Below are 12834 nucleotides of genomic sequence, written 5' to 3'. Positions count from 1 at the left end.
TGCAAACCTTTTGAATATATTGTTTCAGAACGAACATTTTTAACTCAAATCTTTCCTTCTGGGGGGTCCCTGGAACTATACATATTTTGAGATGGGGGGTCCGTGGCCCAATAGAGATAAATCTGGGGGTCCTTGACGTGAAAAAGTTTGACCACCACTGACATAGAAACTTAGGTTTTTCAGAAAACTATTAGGATTTTTGAAGACTTTTTTTTCCCAGTCCAAAATGGGTTAATATGACAAGGAACTTGTAGAGCCATGCAGCTGCATGAGAGAGGCAGACAGACTGAGACCATAATATAACCAAGTGGGAGAATCGCAAACATGAGTGCAGGGTTGCCATGGGAACAGTGGTGGGTTTGTTGGGGCGGTGGCCGGGAGGGAGGTTGAGAAGCTACAGAGCACAGAACACATCGCCGCTGTCGGGCAGAAACCTCCTATCTCCATATTTCAACTTTTTACTGTATGTTTTTTTTTAATTGTTTGTTTTATGTAAAATAAAACGGCTTAACCCATTTAGACCTGAGAACGATTCTACAAAATGTCTTCTAAATCCTGAACGTTTTCTGAAAAACCCTGTGTTTCTATATCAGTGGTTCTCAAATATTTTCATGTCAAGGACCCCCAAGATTATCTGTATTTGGCCCCCCCATCTGAAAATATGTTGTTCCAGGGACCCCCCCCCCCCAGAAGCAAAGATTTTAATTAAAAACATTCACTCTGAAATAATATATATTCAAAGATTTGTGACACATTTTCAAAAATAGCAGACGTACAAGTTCATATGAGCGCTATGAGCTTGTAGATCTGCTATGTTTCAATAGCTAAAGTAGAACATAATGCTATAAACGCCAAAAGGGGTTAATTCCGGCCCAGAATGGGTTAAGACATCTTTACCCTATCTTTACAATTGGTCCTCGCAAATGCTCATGATATGGTACTATTTGTGTCTACTCACTCTGTGTTTCAGAAGAGGGCTGCATGTTGACAAATTCAGAAAAACGCCTACCAAAAACGCCTATCATTGTTAGGCAGGGTTATTTATAATATATATATATATATATATATAAATATATATATATATATATATATATATAATATATTATAATTATTAAAAAAAAATTAAGTGAGAACAATTGCTTCTTTTACAGCATGCAAACTTTCCAGGAATAGAAAGCCTGTTTCTTGATGATGTTGCGTTATAGGAGAGTTTCTAAAGTTTAGAAACTTCCCTACCAATAATCATTTAAATTCTGAGACACAGACCAAATAGACAAAAATGGTGCCATATTATCATGAGCCTTTGTGAGGACCTATTGCATGAAGATAGGTTGACAATGGGGGAAGTCATCCTTACTCCATCATACTGCCGTGTCACACAAAAGTAGCTGATCTGCAAGCTCACATTTGTTATGTTTTTAAATTATGAATTATTAACTGAAAGTGGTTTGGTCTCCATGTCTGTGATTGAACCAATCTTGTGACTATATAATACAGTTCTATATTGGATCCATTGGAACACAGGCTCTTTTTTTCCATTCCTTGAAAAATAACAGTTCTTGGACATACAAGGTTTCCGCCTGACAGTGCTGACATCATACCATTAATTATACTTTGTTGTTATACTCTTACGTGTCAGTGTGTGTGCGAGTTAGCGCGCTGGAAGTGCGTGTGTGCGTGCGTGCGTGCGGAGAAGCATCCAGTATGACTTTGTGGAAGGACAAATGAGTCTGAGAATATTGCACAGGGGGGAATTACAACATGCTGTGTAACCTCTCCTCGGCTCATGTAATAATATACTCTGCCTTGCGCTCACTATTCTAATGCCTTAATGTATGCTCTGATGTACGACGGCATCGCGCACCGAAAACGGCGGATGTATACAAACATCAGAACCTGTTGCAGAAGCAATGCGTTGTGAGCTTATCGATCTGCTACTGTCGGCGTACAAAGCCGCCATGAGGAAGTATAAATCATGCTTCAGATTCATACTGCATTCAGCGTTTGTGCCAGAGAGGGGAGTACGTAACTCCAAACGTGGGTGTTATATTGTAGATTATAAACACCTTAGGGCTCTATTTTCGTCCGAGCTTTCTAAAGCCACCATTTAGCATTGGGGAAGGGGCGTCTGTCTAAATGCCTAAAACACCTCCGCTACCCAGTGCTATATTGCTTCATAGCATTACGGTCTATGCTCATAGCCCATGGAAGAGTAATGCGTTGCTGCCTTGAAGTCTCACTTGTGCTGTAATCGCACACAATGCCTGGCACAAGCCAAATAGGCTAACTTCTTTGACTAGAAAGTTATATAAACACAATGGACACAAGGAAGTGACACCTAGGCTCTCACTTCTGCTGATTTATAGGAAAATTACAAAGAGATGAGTAGGAGAATAAGGAGAGATAAAGCAGCAGCCTGACTCCGCGGGCATCTCCATTGCAGGCGACCGGCGCGCCGCTCTATACCAAACTACCGTAACTATTTTGATACCAAAATAGCAATTTAGGGGAAAGCGTGCCAACCTGACCACATGACCACACCACTAGGTGCAAATTCCGGTGTCGGCATAATGGATAGCGGGTGACGCTGGACCAAAATACCATTTAGGGACAGAGCAAGCTCCTATACTATAATATATAATATATAATTTTTGCGCAGCGTCGCGGGTAACTGCTGTGACGAAAATAGAGCCCTTTGTCTACCCTTTGTCAGTACATTTATCAGAGACATTTTATCTAAGAACTTGCCAAGTATGTTTGTGTATTTGCAATAGTTCTCTATACATTAATTAAGACACAGATTTGTTGAAATTACACAGATACAGTGAAATAAGGCCATTTTAAAGTATAGGACCTCCATTTTAAGCCTGGTGCTTATTACATTTTAATCTCTGTAAATGTCTTGTGAGATAGCAATCATTACAGGCTATTGCATTTTCAGCCGGTACCTTCTCTATCTTGTCGCATAATCCATAGTGATTTTGTGTGATGCGCTGCATGCACCCATCTATTCTCATCATCACTTTGATTCTAGAGCTATCTTCTGAAGTGTACTGTTGCTGTCTCAGCCAGCTCTGCTCCCTAGGAAAGACATCCTTCAAATTCACCTGGTTAAATAAAGGCAATAGGTTACAAAGAAAATAAAGTATTATCTGTGTCTCTGTGTCTCTGTATCGTGTGCTGCTGGCTTCTATAGGACAAGACACTGGTCCTAATACAGCATGTTATATTAAACATCTCCGTCCATGGCAGCCAACGGTTGGAATTGAAAAGAGTGGGAAAAAGTCATGCAGTGGCTGAACTCTTTGTATACTACAACATTGACTGAATCCTTTGGCTGTCTTGCATCACCATGCATCTGCTGAGGCTATAGTGCTAAGATGAAGCGAAGTCTACTGTACATTTGCTTTCACATTAACAGATTCATATGTATTCAATATGTTTAACACCAGGGCTCTGAGGATATGGCAATGCCAGTGAGACAGTCCTACACTTTGATCCCAAACAAGATATCTCGAAAACTGTCCGGGCTTCAGACTGTATGCAGTCGAATGAAACATTTATATGTTTTTATTTGAGTTCCCAGAAGGCCTGATTCTTCCTAGCTTTCTATGTACCCCTTAGGCAAACAAATTGTTTATGTGGTACGGCTTGTACCGAGATGAAATGTGAGGCAGCGCAATGTCAGTCAGTCTAGAAGACTTGATCCTGTTCGTCAGCAGCATGTTTGGCATGTTCAATAAAGCTGCTTTCAAATATCGGCACACTGACATTTTTACATTGTTGATTGAACCTGCAGTATATGAATTATCATATAATTATTTGGGGGAAGGGAAATGTGGTATTCAAAGCCGTTTTTAATTATTTCCACAGTTTTGGTTTGTAGCGGAATATGAAAGCCCATTTCAAAGCCCACTGCAAATATGATTACATTTTCCTTATTATCTTGCAGGTCGTTGACGTTATAATTAGAAACCTCCTCAAAATAGTAACTTCTTACACAGCGCTATCTAAAAAATAATGAGGAGGAACATTTGAACGGAACACACAGCTCCCTATGACCTCTTGTGCACCTACTCCGAAATGGCCATCCGACAAGTGGCTATATGTTATGCCATTCTTTTCAATCAGAGCCTGATGCATCCAGATGCATTTTTTTTTCACCATTGAGCTAATAGAGTCTGCCTGCTGGCTCAAATGGATGAATTGAATCTTGACCGGTCAAAGTTCGTGTCAGATCCTGTGTCTTTGACACAATCTAAATGTCTCCGTAGAACAGCTGGGGAGTTGTATTAAACTGTCCTTTCTAAGGGCCCTCGATCAGTCCAACTGACAGGAAGGCCTCATTAGATTGAATATGCTTGGCAGAACTCTTCAACTATTTAACTACTTAAAGCGGCACTATGTATTCTAACATTTTTATCGAAATAAAAAAAGTCTCCTGAAAGAATATTATATTCAAATATTTGTGCTACATTTTCACGATTTTTCAAAAATAAGAAAGAAAGAAAGATATACATTATTAAGATATAAGAAAGAAAGATATACAAGATGTAGATCTGCTATTTTTCAATAGCTAAAGTATAACATAATGCTTAACACCAAAAGGGGTTCCCGTCCAGAATGGGTTAACCCATTTAGGACTGAGGGCCCTTAGAAAGGACAGTTTAACTGACTTTTCTTGTAGACTCAAGAAAATTAGAACTGAGTAAACAAAATCCAGTAAATTACCACTTTACTATATAATATCAAATCTGAAGCAAGGACAGAATTCCTTTAATATGCCGTTAATACACATGATAAAATTATATGTGTACAATAGTTTTCAAAGCATGGCTTAATTTAAAGTGATCACTGTAGCTTGGGGAACCAAAATGGTATAAGTAAAAAGTATAAGTTAACTAGCAAGTAACAATTGTGTCTTGGTTTTGCATGTAAAATAATGTGCCTTTATCATTGACGCATCCATGATATGCAGTACACTCCAAAGGATGTCCTTCTACAGGTACAGTACAAAAATAGAAACATACAATCAAATCAAAGTCATGATACTGATCAGTGTGAAATAATCAGGGATTCTCTGCAAAAAAAAGGCCAACGTTTGTGTTTTTAAATGTGCTAGTTTTAATGATTGAAACAGATCACTGGGAAAGATAAACTCTGGGGGGATTCAGTTTGACTTTGCTGTAAAATATGCAGGATTATAAAACAAAGTCACCTGCGGAGCCAACAATCGCTATACGACTATGAACAGAATCCACCTATTACAATGTTCTGGGGGTGCATTTCTCTAATACCATGTTCAATACAGGTGGAAATTATGGCTATTGTCCCCCTCCCAGTGGGAGTCACTACCATTTTTGTGTCAGTTGTTGTGCCGTGAAGGCCATTTTGAAGTGCTGCCATGTCGATTACATGGCAAGATAATTACACTCCAACCAATCCCATTGTGTACTCTGTGAAAATCATACTCTATTATCTGTTCTCACACCTCTTTTACCAGCCATCTCCTTTCCTCTTTTTTTCTTTCTGTCTTAATCTATCTGGCTCTGTCTATCGCCCTCCCTCCCTCAATCTATATGCCCCTTACTCTAGCTGTCTCCATCCTCCCCTTATATTTGCTCCATCGCCTTCTCTCTTTCTGCCACCTCAGTGGATAGTGATGAATTACTGAACCGGGACTGTGGGCTTGACACAGTGTGCAGAATACTACACACGTCATAACAGGTAACCATAATTGACAGTAAACCGAGAGAAAGTTGATGGGGAACAGATACAGATATTGGTGGACTAGTTTGGGGGGGGGTTACTTCAAAATGAAATCCACTACGATGACCTGTTAAATTACCTGTTGAAAAGTATAACCTTTCAACATAATCCAGTGGAATTTTGAGATTTAGCTAAATAATTTGGTCAGGTACAGGTATGTAAGATTGATTGTTTTTTCTCCATTTTGTATCGCTATAAAAAGAGCATGCATGCATGACCCCAAAAAACAGTGTTTTTTTTTTTAAGTGAAGGTTTACAATCTGAATCTAACCATATACTGGTTATGGACGTGTACGCTATAGGCTCTCCGGGTCATCCGACTTTTGACGTTCTAGGCCACTAGCACCGTAGGCTGTCCGCTTGGAGGCTGTTCAGGGCCTTGTCTCGGAGCTCGCCCGGGCTCACACACCTCAGGGCCCCCATTGGGGCCAGGCTGGCCGTGGTCTGTCCCATCCACTGCACCAGGGGGCTGATGTTACAGTCACACTGCCAGGGATTGTCATGGAGGTACAGCCTTTTCAGATCTGGTGAGAATTAGAATGAGGTCTGGTGATGATCTGAGTCGTTTTGGCATGATTCCAAAGAAATAAATATGTCGGTCACTCAAGCCAAAGATATATATTTTTTTGCAAATACACAACATTGATGTTACTAATACTACTTTGTTTCTTGGAGGTATGAATTGGAAAAGAACTATGCAGGTGTCATGGATAAATATATGGATCGGCATGATAGAAATGCTCGGTAAAAGCATTTCAAGACAGCTTAAACTGAAATAATAAACAATATACAAAATACCCTACTCTTTCAAATACATAATACATTTTGTGTGATTGCCATCACCCGCCGGCATGTGATGATGAATATGTTTTTGGCCACTAGCTGTTTCCATCTATGTCCCTTGTCTGTTCCTTTGAAAAGGGGACAGCATGGCGACTGCATATTAGTGCTTTTTAAGATGTTGAGCTTCAAAAGCACACAACCTTTCTGGTCTAGGTTCAAGTCCCAGGGGCTGTCCATTAGTCTGATGGCCCATGGTCTGCATGATGGTTAGTGTGAGCCTGAGGTTAGAATTAGGGTTAGTTATAAATTGTGAAATGTCAGACCAGTGGTACTTTGAAACAACTGTCAGACTGTTTTGGCATATCCCAAATCCCACGGGAGGCGTACTATCATCCGACAGAGCATTGCTCCGAAGGAGCAATGCTCCGAGGTGCGCTGCGGGTCGGGAGAGGGTTGCGGTTAGGTTTAGGTGTCTGCCCCGGGGGAGGTTAGGGTTAGGGTGAGGGAGGAGGTAGGTTGTCGTTCGGACCAATGCTCCGTCGAATGAAAGTACTGCACTCAAATCCCACCACAACCATTATCCTGATCCCCCTCAACCCTATACTTTGTCTTCCCCTCTGCTTTCCTAACGCCTCAATAAACACACACATTAAAGTAGGGGTGGAGAAGTGGTTGCTCTCCTTTCCAAAAGAAGAAATGTGACAGTGAGAGGGCAAGTCTTACTAGGCAGCCGGGTGAACATGTTTGGGTCGATCGTCTTGAGGCGGTTTCCGCTGAGAGCCAGCTGGGAGAGTTTGGGTGTGCTCTGGAACAGATCCACGGGCAGACGCTCCATCTGGTTGTTACGCAGGTAGAGCTCCTGGTACAACAACATTCGTATACATACATTGTTTCAGGCATTGTGTAGCTCATCATACAAGCATGCAGTGACTGAGTTTGTCGTTTCACTGGCATGGATGCATCATGACATAATGATCCCGTGTTGTGTTTTTTTACGGACTATTTCTCTAGCCTCAAGACCTAGCCTCTTCAGTGCATTGTCAATGCATTTCAATGATAATATCCTCTTAAAAATACAAGAACTACAAAACTACCGTATGCAAGCTGGTTAACAAAACATTGTTAGTTCCACATTTAAGCTGGTTGAACAATATTGAAATAACAATGTGATATATTGTATTCAGAAATATTCCAAAATACAACCGAGATAAATATAATTATTTCTAATGTTTCTTTCCCCTTGTCTTTTGATTTTCATAACACATACATGTTTACTATGTACATTTTACAACATTATTGACATAGCATATCATATGGTCCATACAAAAGTCATATGCAGGAAAAGGTGTAATGATGTTCTCACCTCCAGGTTGGTCAGACCAGCTAGTGACGCAGCGGTCAGGGTGGTCAGCAGGTTATTATCTAGAACCAGCATCTCCAGAGTGGACAGAGGTCTGAATGCCCCAGCTGGAATGGTCTTCAGACTGAGTGTAGGAAAGAATTGGAAAGCCTAATTAAATTGAACTTGGAATAGAATTGTATTAATGTTTGATGATAAAAGGATAATTATATCCTATAATAGGATACATGTATAGTAGTAGGTCTTTTTCCATTTATTGAGGACAAACCGCTTGATCATTTAGATCAGAGGTTCCCAACCACTGGTACTAGTATACCGCTGGTGGTACTTGAGCCCCCCTCTGGTGGTATGCAGAGGAGTTGCCCAAAAAAGACCCAAAAAAAAGACGAAGGTAGAATGAAATATTTATATTAATACAGGCAGTTCTTCTAACCAAGCAATTGGTTGAAATGGGCTCTCCAGTTGTGCTGAAATGAGCATGACAGCACACCTAGCCGTTAATACAAGATTTGAGGACGGATTAATAAGAGCAGCAGCAAAATTGGCTTGGGGATGAAAAATAAAATCATAGAACAAATTACATTTTCCTCCTTTGTTAATAGCTGAATAGGATGGGGCAGGTCTACACTCCTGTATTTTATATTATATATATATATATTATATTTATATATCAGTTATGGTGGTACTTGAAGAGCCAGATATATTCTGTGGTGGTACTTGGTATATAAAAAGGTTAAAAACCCCTGATTTAGATGACATATGCACAGGTGTAAAAAGTTCCTGCAGCCCACCACGACTGGGATATGACTGAACACACAATTGGCTACATGTGTTCATGGCTGCTGGGAACTATAAGCTAGCAGCAGGGGAGGGTGTTCTCTGTCGCTGCATTAGTGACTCCAACAGGTTGATCGGGGGTTCCTGTACGTGTGGCAGGGAGTGGAACTGGGAGGCATGGCGTGTTCCTCCACATGCATTACTCATAGGCCCCAATCACATATATTTTTGGGATCCTTGAAATGGAAATGTTTGAGAACGACTGACATAGAAACATGGGTTTTTCAGAAACATGTATGTATGTATGAGATCCTAGAATGATGGGGAAATACTTTTACAGGGAGATCATTATTATGCATTAAGTGCAAGTTCAGTGCTGCTGGGGCATGTGGTATAGAACAGTTGTTCTCACTGTGTAGAACATGCTACATAATACGGGTGTTAGTAGTCAACAACATCAGTGGCGTGCACAGATAGACACTAGGCGGTGCTAGAACACCACCTGCCCTTGCCCTGTGGACAGCCCTTTTGTAGGAAAAAATATACCGGTATATGTTTTTCCTTTTCTTTTCTTTTTGTACAGTGTACAGTACTGTATGTGGACCATAGTGACATTGATCAATTCTTGATTTAAAAAAAAAGCTTTTAATATATTATTTATGCCCCAAAATCTATAAATCTCACACTATTAACCCATTTAGGTCTGACGTCGAAATAAAGAAAATAAGTCTTCTGAAAGAAGATTTGTGCCGTTTTTTTTAAGATTTTTCAAAAATAGCAGACCTACAAGCTCGTAGCGCGCCACTCGGTGGCGCGCTATGAGCTTGTAGATCTGCTATTTTTCAGAATGGGAAAGGCAACTGGCCGGTTCCACAGTGCCCTTTTTTTCACTTGAACAACATAATATGCCACTGAACAACATAACATGGTACAGTATACTGTAGCAGCTAAAGCATCACCTGTTGTTGTCTAGGTTGAGAAACTTGAGCTCCTGAAGGCCGGCGAAGGTCTTCGGAGAGATCTTCTGGATACGATTCATGGCCAGATCTAACACCTTAAGCGCTATCAGAGGCTTGAAAGCATTCGACGGGAGCATGGTCAGGGAGTTTAGCGGCAAGTCGAGATCTGACAGGTTCTTCATGCCCACAAACATGTCGGGTTTCACGCTGCTGATCTGGTTGTGACCCAGCATGAGGAAACGCAGGTTAAGAAGGTCCTGTTTGATGGCAGAGGATGAAGGGAAGGACGCAATTTTACAAGGAGGTCGGAAAAAAACTGACCTATAGGCCTACAGTACATTTCGAGGGACATGCTGCAGAGTAATCCAGCTATTTTATTCCATTTCTTAAAATACTTGCATTGATTTGCATTGATCAGAATACTGTAATATGGTTCAATGGTAAATGGTGCATTTATATAGCGCCTTTATATAAGGCGCTTTACATAGTGCATTACATTCACCCATTCACACACACATTCATACACTGATTGCGGCAGGAGCCATGCAAGGTACCAACCAGCACATCGGGAGCAATTTGGGGTTCAGTGTCTTGCCCAAGGACACTTCGACATGTAGACAGGAGGAGCCGGGACGACCTGCTCTACCTCCTGAGCAACAGTCACCCTATAGTTAGTTCTGAATTTTGAGTTTTTCAAAAGGAAGAAAATACTGTCTAAGTAAAATACAAATTCAAGGCCTGGGCCATGGCTCAGTGGTCCAGGCACCTTGAATGTTAATCTGTGCAGCGGGTTCGACTCCCGATCCCGACGGCCTTTAATTACTGCATGTCTTCCTCCCCATCTCTCTCCCAATTTCCTGTCAGTCTACTGTCTGTCCTTCCACAAAAAAAAGATTAAAAGACATACATTTTGGAGAAAATTTTGAGAAATTAGCATAGTCGGGAAATCTATTATAGTTGTCTTTAAAATGGGTTCTACCTGAAATCCTTTTTTTGGAAGTTGCGTGATATGGTTGCCATAGAGATTGAGGAGCATCAGACGTCTAGCGCCAGAGAAAGCCTTGGGGTGGATGGACCTGATGGCGTTGCGTTCCAAATTGATACTCTCAATCTTTGGGATGGGCTTCAGAGCGTTAGCCTTGAGGTCCGTGATACCGTTCTCACCTTCAGGAATGAGCAGAAAGAAAGTTGAGCTAAATGTGTTTAATATGTAATCGATCTCGTTAATTCGTTAAGTCATTCTTCGATGAAACATATTGTTGCTGTCGGGCAGAAACCCTGTGTCTCCTTAATTGTTTCAAAATGTTATGCTTTTCCTGTAATTATTAATGCCTTACTTTGCCATACTACAGTGTCACTCAAAAGTAGCAAAAATCTACAATCTCTAAACACTGTAAGATGTAGCATGTTGTCAGTTTATATGTAGATCTGCCATTTTTGTTGATTTATTTATATATATATATATATATATATATATATATATATATATATATATATATATATATATATATATATATACTGTGTGTATGCACGCACACACACAAAATACGAAAGATGTATACTGTATACAAAATAAAGTGTGTGAGAGTGTATTAACAAGATCTTGTGACTAAATAACCACGTTGGGTAAAATGGAATGTGTTTTATTATTTATTTAATTAAGTTTCTCCCTATTTTCTGAAAGGTTACGGTTTTGAACATATACACCCGACGACAGCGGGTACAACATAATGTATCTGTACCTAATTTCAGGATCCAGGCATCGGCGGGCAGCTTGGACGGCAAGGCCCCCAGTCCCTTCTTATGACAGCCGACCTCTGACCTTTCAGGGCTGCTCCTCCTGGAGCACTGACAGACGTCGGGACAACCCTCCACCTCCACCTGCCCCTGGGCTTCCACCACCCACAGCACAGCTAGCACCAACCACCACGTCACACACTGCATGTCCTTCTCTGAGGCGGGGACACAAACAAGCGCGCGCGCACACACACACACACACACACACACACACACACACACACACACACACACACACACACATATGCACACGCACACACACGAACTATGCATGAAAGGGACCTACAAACACACATACTGTACGTATGCATTTTCCCAACAACGCTTTGACATATAGTCCACACTCTCTCACACACACATACACACACACACACACACACACACACACACGCACACGCACACACAAATGCATGAAATGGACCCACAAACACACATACGTATGCATTTCCCCAAAAACACTTGGACATACAGTAGGCCTATAGTCCACACCCACACACACACACACACACACACACACAGTCTCACACACACATACACACACACACACACAGTCTCACACACACACACACACACAGTCACACACACACACACACACACACACACACGCACCACTCTAAATGGATAAAACTATGGTGTTCAGGTTCAGTGCCACTTACTCAAACCAGGTTGCCGTGACACTTTCAAAAATCCCCTTGATTTTCCCGATGTCCGTCAAGTTTGTTTTCACCTCTCGGACAGAGCAAGTGAGATTTGTCCTTTGAACAATCCGTGCTGTAAGTTAACTGCTCCTGTTAGTCAGAGATTATTTTGCTTCTTCATCTGCCTGAGAGGCAAGTATAGTTCAAGCTTTCCCTGTTAATTAAAAATAAAGGCAATTTGTATAGATCACTTAACCTTTTTTTCCTTTTCTTTTTTTACTTGCTTTAACACCAAGATTATCACAGTGAGCCATCGGTCCTCTCACGTTACTCTGAAACCATGGTGGAACTTCCCAGGCTTCCCAAAACCTTCTGCAATGTCTCAGAGTCTGGAGAAAAGTGGCACCCACAGATTATGGCAGGGATCCACATTAAACACCCAAGTCAAATGCCAGGTGTGTCTACTCTGTGTGTATGTGAGTGTGTACAAATGTAGACACATGCGTGCCTGTGGTCATGTACAGTATAGCCTACAGTATGTGCACATGCAGAATGACAAGGCAATCAGAATTATTTGTATTGCCTATAGATACTTAAACAAGGAATTTGTATTGGCGAGGTTTCCGCATTGCACTGAATAACAACAGCATGGTGACGTCTCATCGATGGGTAAAAATATAAAGACAATGGGCCAGATTCACAACGCCATTTACGCTCACCGTGAGTGTACGGACACCTTACGTGTGGAATT

At 41.1% G+C, this 12834-nt stretch overlaps 1 protein-coding gene across 1 annotated transcript; it reads right to left on the bottom strand.

Moving 5' to 3' along the window:
• Positions 1 to 6108: 6108 nt before the first annotated feature.
• LOC310876864 (uncharacterized protein) lies at positions 6109 to 12197 on the bottom strand (the record flags this gene model as incomplete). Its single annotated transcript, XM_083790516.1, has 7 exons — positions 12102 to 12197; positions 11391 to 11600; positions 10628 to 10812; positions 9649 to 9905; positions 7916 to 8036; positions 7276 to 7411; positions 6109 to 6293 (listed from the first exon to the last, which is right to left on the bottom strand). The coding sequence occupies exons 2-7, from the start codon at positions 11590 to 11592 to the stop codon at positions 6109 to 6111; spliced, it is 1086 nt and encodes a 361-aa protein (XP_083646642.1). The 5' UTR covers positions 11593 to 11600; positions 12102 to 12197.
• Between the last annotated feature and the right edge of the window lie 637 nt (positions 12198 to 12834).

Source organism: Protomyctophum parallelum (genome assembly GCF_964188405.1).
Source record: "Protomyctophum parallelum genome assembly, chromosome: 19".
Taxonomy (NCBI): Eukaryota; Metazoa; Chordata; class Actinopteri; order Myctophiformes; family Myctophidae; genus Protomyctophum; species Protomyctophum parallelum.
The sequence above is the reverse complement of the archived record's forward strand: the minus strand, read 5'-3'. Positions and strand labels throughout refer to the sequence as shown.